Source organism: Mugil cephalus, chromosome 15 (assembly GCF_022458985.1).
Source record: "Mugil cephalus isolate CIBA_MC_2020 chromosome 15, CIBA_Mcephalus_1.1, whole genome shotgun sequence".
NCBI classification, from domain to species: Eukaryota; Metazoa; Chordata; class Actinopteri; order Mugiliformes; family Mugilidae; genus Mugil; species Mugil cephalus.
In genome coordinates this window covers 1,940,387-1,953,058 of record NC_061784.1, presented here as the reverse complement: position 1 = coordinate 1,953,058, position 12,672 = coordinate 1,940,387, and the positions used below count along the sequence as shown (strand labels likewise).

The following is a 12,672-nucleotide window of genomic DNA, read 5'->3' as shown; positions in this document are numbered from 1 at the left end:
TTTAAGGGATTCAAAGGTGAGTGGACACTTGAACTTAAAACTGTTGATAGATAGAGACAGCTCTGACCTCTATGTTATCTGGCCAATCCAGTTTGTGATGCAGGTGTAGACCCAGGTACTTATAGGTCTGAACCACGTCTACACGCTCCACTACCATCTCTTTAGTTTTAGCTGTATACTGTAGATCAGAAGATGATTCGCAACGTGAGACAAAGTTGTCCACCAGATTCTTGTCCTCTTGCTCCTGTCCATGCCTGATACATCCCACAATTGCAGTGTCATCTGAGAACTTCTGCATACGACATGACTCGTGTTGTAGTTGTAGTCTGAGGTGTACAGAGTGAATAGGACAGGGGAGAGCACAGCCCCCTGTGGTGCTCCCGTGCTGCTGACAACAGTTCTGGATGTGCAGTTCCCCAACCTGATGTACTGAGGTCTCCTAGTGGGATAGTCCGCTATCCAGGAAGTGAGGTGTGAGTCCACTCCCACATCTATTGGCTTTTCTCTCAGCAGCATCATTATTTCTTCATTAGTTAAGCAGTTAAAGTTTCTGGAGACTGCAAGTGTATGGCGTTTGCATTTCGAATCTGTTGCTCTGAACCTGCACCCTCAATTCAAAGGAACAAGAAGCTGCAAAATACTGCATCTATCAGAGAGATGGCGGGAACATTAGGAGTGAACATACCAACAATTTGGTAAATTTGGAGACAGAAAAAATGATACTGGTGAGCTCAGCAAATGTGGTGCTTTCAATGGTAAGAAAAAACTCCTTTGATAGATGATAGACTTAGACTCAACTTTATTGATCCCTTTGGGATGAGTCCCTCAGAGAAATTGTATTTCCATCAGCTATATACAAAATGGTAGAAAAAAACAATGTACGATAAAATCTTAACAGATGAAATTACAAATAACAAATATTGAACAGTGCGTGGGTGACTACCGCTACTCCTTCCCTTCTGTCCTCTGTGGCCTACTTCCTCCTCACCCTGAGTGAGGAGTTGTAGAGCCTGATGGCATCAGGGACAAAGGAGTTCCTGAGTCTATTAGTCCTGCACTTGGGAAGGACTAATAGTCTCTCTCTGAACAGACTCCTCTGGTTGCTGATGACGGTGTGCAGAGGGTGGCTGGTATTGTCCATAATGTCCAGCACTTTGTCAAGTTTGTCCTTTTTGTTAATATGACATCCTGTAATAATTTTATATTCATAGAACTGTATAAAAATGCATTAAATATGAAATATTCTCATGTTGATTAATAGCTCCTGGACATCTGGATCATAACTACACATTTCCATTGTTGTTTTGCTGTGCCGAGAAAAAAGGGACAGTGGCTCTGATAGGCTGTAGTTTGAATAGGACACGTCTCTGTATCTGAGCTCAGGCATAGACAATCATAGTGTATCATTTGTAGCTGTGTGCCATCTGCTGGCTGTGATGTGTACCTGCTGTGGATTAAAGTTGCAGTGATGTGCCGCTAGAGTCAACACCTGAGCTCTACAGAAGTCAATTCTGTGGACTGGAGTCCTGCCTGAAATAAAGATAACGAGGAACTTATCATCAGTCGCTGTCACACATTGTAAATATACTGTAAAAATAGCATAAATGAAGGCTGGCTGTTCAGTGTTTGTCTTAGCTGCCAAATATTCAGGGTCATGTAAAGACCTAGCCTAACCTAGTTTTTGAAATTTCAAATATTAAACCCAGTACTCAGTGTGATGCAACGGTGCTTAACACCTCACCACTGTATCAAGGTCTCTTACACTTACATAGGGTGTAATATTGAAGGAAATCTATGTTGTTTAGTTTACAGTTAACCTTTCAGACATTGATATATTTTATGTAGAATAAAATACTAGACCTCATTTATGAGATGTGGCCATTTGGTGAGGGGGAAAAAACTGTATGAGCAGTTAAATAAACAGGGTGTGCACAAGAAATAAATAATAATTCCTGAGATTTTTTGAACAATACACTGATCTCTGTTAACATTCTCAAAACATGGCGATATTGCATATTGACTGTATAAATATTTTCCTTTGGCGTGTCCTGTTCTAATCAGGTTCAAACACAGTAAACGTTAGACATGACCTGGGCTGGAGGTTGTGTCTCTGGAGTTATGAGGGGATTTTGAAACCAATGACAGGAAGACCACCCTCCCCTCCTGGCCTCTGACTCTTTACTATATCTTCATTAAATGTATAAATGTTCATGTGGCCCCAAAGTGTGAAATATTAAGTAAACATACACCGATCAGCCACAACATTAAAACCACTGAAAGGAGAAGTTAATAGTATTGACCATCTGGTGACAATTCACTGTTTTGTGGGGAAACTTTTTGACCTGCTATTCACCTGGATGATACTGAGACATGTATCGCCCACCTAGACCAGACCAGACACCCCCACCCCGCATAGCAATGACACTCAGCAATGATGCAGGATGCAGGATGCAGGATGCAGTCTGACACAGACACACACGCACACACAAAAACAGTTTAGGAACAACTCCAAAAAACATGAAGAACCAGGTGAGGCCCTGGCCTCTAAATCCACTAGATCCCAAACTGATCAAGTGTCTGTGGAATGATCCACAAAGGCCCCTCCCCTCAACACACGGGACCAAAAGGTTCAACGTGTTGCCAGACACCACAGGACACCCTCAGAAAGCCCATGTCCATTGTCTGACGACACACAACTGTTTTAGAGGCTCAGGGGAGACCTAGACAATATTAGGAAGGTGGTCATAATGTTATGCCTCATAATGTTGGTGTATAACTTTTTGAAAATGAATAGCCACATAAATAATGGCAGTGAGATATATGATATTACATATATAAAAATTTATATTGTTCAAAAACATCACTATTGCATACATCAGATGCATAATTATTAGACCTTTCATAATTATAATACAAATGTACAAATTGTGATAACTTCACATTCACAGAGTTTTTTGGTGGTAAAACATCTAAGTGGGTTGTTGTGTTGTTGGATATTTAGTCAAAGAATAAATCTTCCACAGTGCTGAACACATCACTTTGGCTAACGTCCAGCAGTGAAGTGTTGGATGTTGAAGTGATAACAGCTCATTAGGCCTTTCTGTGCTCCATCACAGGAAGTGCTGGCTTAAATAGGATCCTGTCATACTCTCTCGACTCCTTTCTCATGAACTTTTGCTCCTATCCACAATCCTGCATCTGTCATGTCTCAACTAATCTGAATGATTTATTTTTCATTGTGAAAAATTTCTTCAGTTTCTTCTTTGGCCTGTCTACTTAACTTGTTCATGGATTTACCACCTTATTGATGTTGGCTCCCTGAAACATTCTTCAGCTCAAAATCATTTGATCAGCTGGGATTAGCCAGACAGGATTTTTGTCAGTCTAAGGGTCATTCAAAGTGCTTCTTGTGTTCTAAGGCAGCTACGCCCAGACTGCTGAGTCTTATTATCACTGTTTACTGACATTGTAGGGATAGAGATAAATGTCAGTAAACATCAAGCACAAACACTGGCATAGTAGACCTCAGGCCGCTCCAGTGTTAGTGTTAGTATTGGGTTTCTGAACTCTGGAAATGGCTCTCTTTGAATTTGACTAAATTTGTCTTTCCCTCAGTTCTGACGAATCTCCCTGTCCCCACGGCTGAGAAGTAACCCAATAATGTGATGCTGCCTCCACCAGGTTTCATTGTTTTAGTGAAACATGGTGGAGCATGGTATTAGTCAGTGATGAACAGGGCCTGATGTTCAAGCAGGTTTTCCCAGCTCCTGTTTTACACTGAGAATACTCAAGCCTTAAGAAAAGTTATACCTCGATCTGTGTCTCACCACAAGAGCTCCTATCCTATAATTTCTTGTCTACTCATGCAGTTGTCTGCTAATATTGTGAAGCATGTTAACAGCTTGTTGTCACTCTTGCTGTTAAAAGGCATATAGAAAAAGAATAGACATAGAAAGGGACTGAATACTCTTATAAATGAGTTTTTCATTTTTAATATACAACAAATTTGCAAAAAACAGTTTCGCAATTTCACATGGTGCGTCAATTTATGGGAAATATGGAAATGTGCAACATTGTGTGTGAGAGCAAAAGGGTCTGTATTCTGTGTAGCAACTCTTGCCTCTTTGCCAACCATCTTCGGAATGAGAAAACAATTTGGCAGAATTGCTTTTAATCCAGATAAAACAGCACACAGTTTTGTTATGCTTAGTTAAGTTATAAGTTTTGAGCTTGGTTTTCTTATTGGATGTTGTTTTAAATCATCTAAATGTACACCTGGCTAAAACTCTGTGGCTTTAACTGTCATACTGAATGCTACTGGCACCGCTCAGACACCGTCTACATGAAATGCAAAATACAATGCATAGAAAAAACTGCTTTACATAACCCCAGGATCCTAATTATCTTCACATTAAAAAGACAAAAATATGTTTTACTTCATAGTTTTCTGGTTTTCTTCTTGAAAGGAGCTGTGACATCATAATATTACATGTAGTTACAGGCACTGCAGTGATTTCATTTGTGCCCAAATAACAACTTAAGCAAAAACAGCTGAAAGCAGAATGATCCTACAAAGAAATGTTTTCTTATTTTCCTGAGAAGCATTATAGGTTGCGTTTTTTATATTAAATCGAGCTAAGCAAATAAAATACATAAACAACTGCATCAAAGACGCTATATGTGTGATACATCTAAACTAAACTATAACTGTACCTGTCAAGCAGGAGTGCACAATGATCAATGATCCAGTTGTAATTACATTAGCAGTACATTGTCTTGGAATATTTTCATGATGCTAAGCTAACACTAATTATCAGGTGAACTAAATATGTTATTCATGTGACTGGACATCTCTTTTCTTTTGGTATCTACTTCCACTACAATCAGGCTCCAGAACGGACAGGAAACCAATCAGACCTGAGTGGCTCGTAATGAGGGGCCACAGAATTCAGACCTGGTGTATGCATGATCTGTTTTCTTCAACTCAGTAAGGTAGGTGTGTCTTTAAGAGCAGGTGTAACATTTGTGCTTCTCCCTTTTAAGGATGCAACAGGGTGTTTTATATGTTATCTTTAAGTTTTTCAGAAACTCCCCAGATTTTAGGAACTTATGCTTAAAATTAATTTAAAACGGTAAATATACATATTACTTGTGCAAATAAACTGTAAAAACCCCTTTAACAGTAAAACAACTCAGTATTTAAACTCCAATTTAAAGACACATTTCCAATGCCTAAATAAAACAGGGTTTTAAATACAATATATACAATAATATTTGGCAAACCATTAATGAACAATAAGAAAACAAGTATATTCTGCCCCTAAATTCAAGATAGTATGTGTTTGAATTTGCCAATAATCAGTGAGATTTACATTTTTTAAGAATCTGGGTTAAGATTAAAATGCTTGATTAGTTGTAGAAAATATCTGCTGAATAAACTGTGCTGGTAAATAAACCCTAACCCTCATTCTATTCTCACCCATGATACAGGTTAACAGTTAAAATGACAGATGAAGAAAACTATTATCTAACCATGGTGAACTACTGTATGTAGGAAATGAGTAATAATGTAAACATGTTCTAAGAAACCTGAGTTGGTTACGTTGTTTGTACCGGTGTATACCTGCGACAGACTGTGGTGGTTGCAGGTTCAAAGCAGCCCGCTCAGTTGCATCGTTGTCGCTGAACATGTCTGTGAAAGGTGAGGGTTGGTGGAAGAATTCACACTAACTCATCGACTGCACTGGAATAGAATTTTGGAGTTTGGCTAATTACATTTTGATGGTGTGACATTTGACAGCTTTACTTAAAATAACCAATGAACGATAAAATGTGCGAGGTTGCTGCATTTCAGCAACTTCCTCCGAATAGATTAATTATGCACTTGTTTTAGTATGAAGTGGCTGAGGAGAAGGCAGGACCTCAATAGCCCATGTCCAAGGTCACTATTGCACAGACTGCACTGGCTGCGAATTATGTAACCAGTGCAGGATGACGGACCCACATTTCTGACATTATTCTTCATCGTCAGAAAATGTGTCTGTTCACCTCATGTCAGACCGTTGTAACTGTACTTAACAACAGATGCAGTCTGTACACACAAATTAAAATGCAAAAGATAAATTTTTTCATATATATATTTTGTTGGATAAGTCTAACCAAATTTAAATGTATAAATCTAATTTTTCACTATAAAAACTCGTGGATCTCTCCTCACTCCTCAGACCAGTAACATGACAGAATTCGCCGCCTGATGTCGCTATGCCAGGACTGAGAAGTGAAAAACAATCAGAAAAAGGAATCGGTATATTGCCTGAGGTTATGTACTAAGCCGAGTGTTTTAGTATCACAACCACCACAGTATTGCTGGCTTTTAAACCAGAGGCCTTTATATAACCTCTGTTTTTTCCTTCTTGTATTGAAGAAAATCTACATTATATATATATATCACAGTTAACACTTGTTGTTTGCATAGTTTAAATTCTAGAAGGCAGAGTATCAGAGTGGCAGAGTGGGTCAGGAGTATTCTATAACCATATCTGAAGCCATCTCATGGCATCTCGTTGTGATCATAATGTGATGGTCACATTACTGTCACATGATAACACTGAATAAGAAGAACTTCGTAGACGGCTACTTGGCAAAAGGTTCAATCCCAGGTCTGGAGTGGATCTGTGTGTGTCAGCTTCAGGATTGCCTGGCCAGCCTCCAGGTGATGAAGCTTCCTAGAGCCATGCCAGTGATGAACATGACCATAAGGCTGTAGCTGTGAAAGCTTATTGATGACACACGCTGCATGGACACCGCCGCCAGCTCAGAGAAACTGTTGATCTGGGAACACACACATACACAAAAGGTTTTAACTCAATACTTCCAGAAACCATGAAACCACAGAGAGTAGAATGAGGAACACAACGGCTACATCTGAAGGACAATGTAGATTAAACAGATATGACCACTGACAGGTTTTACAGATGAATACCGACCTAGATTAATCTTGTCTTAGAAGGTATCTAGATCCCTCCTCTTTTTCGCAAGCTTAATTGGGCTGGTGATTTTATGCAACAGTTTCCTCTTAAAATATCAGCTCAATATATTTTTGTTGGTACACTTAGTCATAAAAGCCGACTTGTAGTGAAACAATAATCTTCACAGAAATGTGGTACACTTTGTGGTACTAAATCATGCATCACCAAGTATGTGCCTTCAGCTTCCTATAAAGAAAGCTGACTTTGTATTCTCTGTACTGACATCATGGCAGAGGTGAAGATGCCAAATAGGTCAGAGTGACAGAGCACAAAGCTGGACAACTGTAAATCCTGAATTGGCTTTTATTTCTTATAGAGATCCTTGCATAATAAAAGGCTACAAGTCAGATATGAGTTGACGTCCAGAACAATGGCCATTCACAGCATGTGTCCGGAAAGACAGAAAGTGATATAAATAAAACTTACCCATCCTCCATGATCCCGAATCCAGCCCAGGAGATTGTTTTTGAAGAAGTCTACAGTCCACATCAGGATCTCCCTCACTGACTGAGGCAGATGAGCTTCCACCATCTGTGGGAAACACAGGCATGAAGTAAAAACAGTGCAATAGTGAGACAGTAGTTCTGTCACTTTTTAAAGAACACAATTACTCTGTGAAGCAGTCCTGAAGCTTTTTTCCCAGAATGTGACAACACTGAAAAATAAGGGTTAAAACTACAAAACTTAATTTTGGTTCCTAATGCTAATTTTATTAGATTTGCAATTGTTATATCTTCTGAACACTTCAATGCTACAGTTCACTCTATCTTGGGGCGTGGACAACATGGTGACAGGTGTTATTGTCATCTGTTGGTGTTGGCAGGGAGGGCTCAGCACAACAGATGGATTCCCCTCAGTAAATTAAATTAACATTATTAATTCTGAACTCTGGCAGTTTGACCCCAACGGTTCTGTGGAACAGCCACCAGGAGGAATTCCTCTGAAAGATGCTTCATTCAGTTGTTCACTGAAATGCTCCTCATACCCTGTGTTTAACTTCAGAGGAGACATTCTCCTTACTGCACAGTTGTGCTCAAAGTTAACTTGGTAGTGGATTTGTTGCAATTACTTGATCATTTTTGGGACACAAAAAGGAAAATATTGTTACATAACTTAATACATAAGTTGTATAGAGTAGCCGACTAGCCGGTTTGCTGACTTCTCTGTTGCACCATAACGTGTTAAGCATCAAGTTGTCTAGTCACTGATAATGTGACAACAACAAAAACAGGCGCCTCAGAGAAAACAGGTGAGGAGTTCAGTGACTCATTGCAGCCAACTAGCAGCGGTTCATTAGGTGTTGGAATACTTCCCTAAATATGATACCCATTCTACTGTGACATGCAAATTATGTCCATCAGTCCTACTGCAATGGACATTTATCTGAAAAGACTAATGTTAGCAGAGGAACGGTCCAAATCCTCTGAACGACAGTCGACTAACAACTTGTCAAAGATACTAGACGTTTAGATGCAGTGCACAGAGAAGACATGCTGTGGAGTATTAAATGCTATTGATGATTTTGAGTTGCAGCCTGTTTTATACAGGCTATACATATCTGCAGCTCACAGCTGTCTGTTGTCTGTAATTAGGTCAAGAACTTATTGTTGCAAAGCTTTACTTTTAAGTGTATTTTTTATTAGGGCCATCAACAGTGACTAATAGGTGTCAAGTCTTTAAATTTTAAAATTTAAATATTGATGTATTTAATATAGAGTATTTACACCAAGCTCAAGTTTCATGTTGAAACTTGTTAATAACAGGAACATGTGAGTACACATCCAGTCCTTTGTGCTTACTTGTGTTTTATTTATCACTTCTCAACACCTGACTACAGCTTCCCTTTCTGACAATGTGTCTCAGAATGTCTGATATAAGTACTTCCTGATGGTAACGCAAGTCACACACTGACCCCATTATTTGGTGGTTAGGAGATTTCTCAGAATTTCAACACTGTCATGAACATGTGACAATCAAGACGTTATAAAAATGAGGAGCGCTGATTTAGTATTTTTCTTGAGTGATACTGACACGCAGCAAAGAGAACCCACCCTGACAGCCAGCTTTCCAGCAACGTAGAAGAGCACAGCGATCCTCTCCCACGTGATCCCGTGTTCAAAGACTTTGGATGCCACTTCCTTAAATCTGTCCCACTTGGAGCCAGAACCACAAGCAACCCCATCTATTGCACTGTTGAAAACACGTTAGAGCAATTACAAACCCAGTGTCAAAATTTTTTTTTTTAATATTCAATATTAAAGCCTTGAGAATAAAAAACAAAACAAAAAAAAAACACAACAACAGCTTACTCTTGGAACTCCTTGTCATCCCGCACTCTGTCGCCAATGATGCGAATCATTTTTCCCAACTGGGTTACCATCTTCTTCTCCTGCTCAGTATTTACACCCCCTGCCAGTGGAGTGAGGGGTGGGACATCCTCTGAGGGTATGTCCCTCAGCTCCTCCTCAATGACCCTGGAAGGGAACAGTCAGTTAAATTGTCATCTAAAATATATTGATGTTTATAATGAAATAACAATGAAGCCAAATTTCACCAGTTTTTCACACATAAAAACATCACTACATGTTTTAATACGCCTCGGTGCAGCCAGAATCCCTGACATCTCTGCAGACACTGTGCGGCTCAGTCTCCTGGTCATCACATGGAGACACTGAATGTAGACGCCACCTTTACTTTGTCCAGAGACACTTTAATAAGATTTATTTAAAGAAGATATCTGTGTCTTAAGAAACTCCGACTATGTCTACAATTTCAGAATACAAAACATTCAGCTAGTAATTTGTAGCTAAATTAGTTCTAAATTACTTTTAACCAATACAATTCGAGAAACAAAAAGAGGTAATACATGATAATTCACAACTTATAATATACTACAGAGACAAGTCACGGGGTTGTCATGGAAAAATGTTTGTCTTGTCTTTTGTTTTGTTTTGTTGACTCTCTGCCAACTGGTGACTCACTCTGTTTATGATCACAGCCTTTACTTCACCTACATTTAAGGTCATCTGACTTTCTGTTTCAGCATGAAACCAAAAGTATCTGTTGAGAGCACCATAGAATACTATCCATGATGATGCCAGCATACACGCTGAAGTGATAAGCATTTATGGTAATGTGTGTGTTGTAAACTGACACAGTCACTGCACCTTAATGCTGGTTTCAGTTTCAGCCTGACAACGATATTTATTTATCTGTTTCCAAACATCAAATTATATTTGACCTATTACACATACAAGTACTGTCATTTCTTCCTCTTGACAGGTTCACAGAGAACATGATGATCGAGCCATAAATTCTTGTTGTGAAATGTCAAAACCTGTCTCCACCCAATTGCCCCTTTTTGTAATGTGCGTGCCACCGCCTGGAAACAAGAATGATGATGACGAACAACTGTGTGAAACACCTGTATGATACAGACTGTTTACTTTTAGAACACTTTAGAAAAAGACTACAAAATGACTGTGAACCTGTGTGTGGGTTGCACAAAAATGACAGTAAGGGATGTCTGGTCTTTAGCCAAACTTACACATTCTGTGCTGATGACCATTCAATATACGTTGTTGTTACCGGCACCTCTTTGATGTTGTCATACAAGGTAAGAGAGACAAAATCAGACAGGTAGTCTTTTCTTGTTGCCGAAGATGAAGCAGATCAGCTGACAAGCCTACGCATGACTGCACAAGATAAAATCCATTAACTGTTGCACAGAGGTCATTTATATTGGGCCATTATCTGGGTGATCTAGTAGACTGAACATGGCAGACTAAGCTTCGCCAGAGATAAGAAAGCTATGTTTTCCAAGACAATGAAAACTGAGCACCTCCGCTTCTCATCTTTTGTAAAGAGCGACAACGTGTCTAGGAAGCAGCACATTCAAATAAAACACTTCTTTGACTATGAACACACTGCAGATTTAAAACCTGCTTTGAATTAGTCATTTCAGTGCTAGCAGGCCACATGAAAGGGATGTAAAGTGATCTCTGAAATAATGTTCACAAGGCATTGAATACATGTTGATCTGCCACGAGTTACCCTTTACACCCGGTAGTAATCAGTATTGTAAACGGTGATAATAATGATGTTTGCGCCACTTACTGTAAGTGAGCAGAGCCATTTACCGTATGAATCAGCGCTTACTGAAACGAAACTGAAACTTTGAGTCTTTTGCAGCTTCTATGGCCTGATTGACACCTGGACTCCAGCTAATTATTTTTATTGCTGCTCAACTTCATTTTTTCAATTAGTCGCTGGGTCTCATTTGTAAGAGTGTAAATGACAGATTAGAACATATTGTTTTGTGTGACCTATTTACCTACATAAACAACATTTATGTCAAAGTCAAATTATGGGAGAAACATTGATTAAATAATAATTGATTAGGTCAGTGAACAATTCTGATAGATGCTGATCTGAAGTATTGATCAAATTAATATAAAATACACTATTTTACACATCGTAGGGTGCATATTGTGCCTACAGTCAATGGGAGAATTTCCTGGTTGTTTGTTGTTGTTTTTCCTCAATCATTGTAAACTTATACTTGACTAATTTTCAAGATATTCATTGATTAAACCAATCAATAATGGTAACACGCGTTTCTTTGAGTGTCATGTAACATAATGTTCATTAAAAAAAAAAAAATAACAATGACCATGTTAATATGCGAAGGCGGGCTTCGTTATTTCGTTTTTTCCCCCAATCAATAAATACAGTGTCTCTTGAAAAATAACTAAAAAGTAAATAAAAAGTAACTCACTCTTTGATCAGGGCTTCTCCTATTCTCTCATCTGAGGAGAAATTCAAGTGGTTAGTAATTCATTAATTAATTAAGAGGTTTTATTATAACGGACTTCACTTTCGGTGATTTCATGCGAAGTAAAATACATAAATAAACCTCCCAATGTCCAGATACGTTCATTTAATTTGACATAAGCTGAACGTTATCAAGCTTACCTGACATCCCGTTACCTTCACACGCCATGGTTTGAAGAAAAAGTTTCCTTAATAGCTCAAAGGGAACTTGTCTCGCGAAATCTGCCTCCTTCCTTCCGTGTCACACCGAAACGTTTTTCAAAAATAAAAAACAGCACCTTGTAAAAAAACGACATAAATCCAAGTGAGTGGGGTGCTTATTCGGAGTGATAAAAGCCGTAACTCCGAGACACAGGTGAATTGTTTGGAGTCTTGTACAGTACATACAGTCCCTGTTCTTTAAAGGGAGGAGATGCCGCTGTCCGTCACTCAAATACGTCCGTGCAGAAACACGAGTCATGTTAAGTTCAGGTCCTATTTCCCAACAACTGAAACAATTCTTTAATGATTTCATAGATAGATAGATAGATAGATAGATAGATAGATAGATAGATAGATAGATAGATAGATAGATAGATAGATAGATAGATAGATAGATAGATAGATAGATATAATAGTAGTATATTAAATATAGAATATATAATATAAAATACAGAATACTAGCAAATAATAATAGTATATAATAAAAACAGTATATGGCAGTATATAACAATAACAATAATAATAATAATCATCATCATCATAATATACACATAGAAATGTGTCATATGTGCAAGGTGAGCAATGAGCAACATACGTACATGTGTACAAT

At 38.5% G+C, this 12,672-nt stretch overlaps 1 protein-coding gene across 1 annotated transcript; it reads right to left on the bottom strand.

Annotated features, from left to right (window-relative positions):
- Positions 1-3,976: 3,976 nt before the first annotated feature.
- On the bottom strand, positions 3,977-12,280 carry LOC125021757 (apoptosis regulator BAX-like). Its single transcript, XM_047607926.1, has 6 exons — positions 12,003-12,280; positions 11,806-11,836; positions 9,338-9,502; positions 9,080-9,218; positions 7,455-7,559; positions 3,977-6,831 (listed from the first exon to the last, which is right to left on the bottom strand). The coding sequence occupies exons 1-6, from the start codon at positions 12,028-12,030 to the stop codon at positions 6,688-6,690; spliced, it is 612 nt and encodes a 203-aa protein (XP_047463882.1). The 5' UTR covers positions 12,031-12,280; the 3' UTR covers positions 3,977-6,687.
- Positions 12,281-12,672: the final 392 nt, after the last annotated feature.

Excerpts from the sequence above, each read along its gene's own strand:
- LOC125021757 (XM_047607926.1), bottom strand. The coding sequence starts at position 12,030 with ATGGCGTGTGAAGGTAACGGGATGTCAG. Across the intron at positions 11,837-12,002 it reads TGAAGGTAACGGGATGTCAG|ATGAGAGAATAGGAGAAGCC; the intron begins GTAAGCTTGATA and ends ATTTCTCCTCAG. Across the intron at positions 9,503-11,805 it reads GGAGAAGCCCTGATCAAAGA|GGTCATTGAGGAGGAGCTGA; the intron begins GTGAGTTACTTT and ends GTTCCCTTCCAG.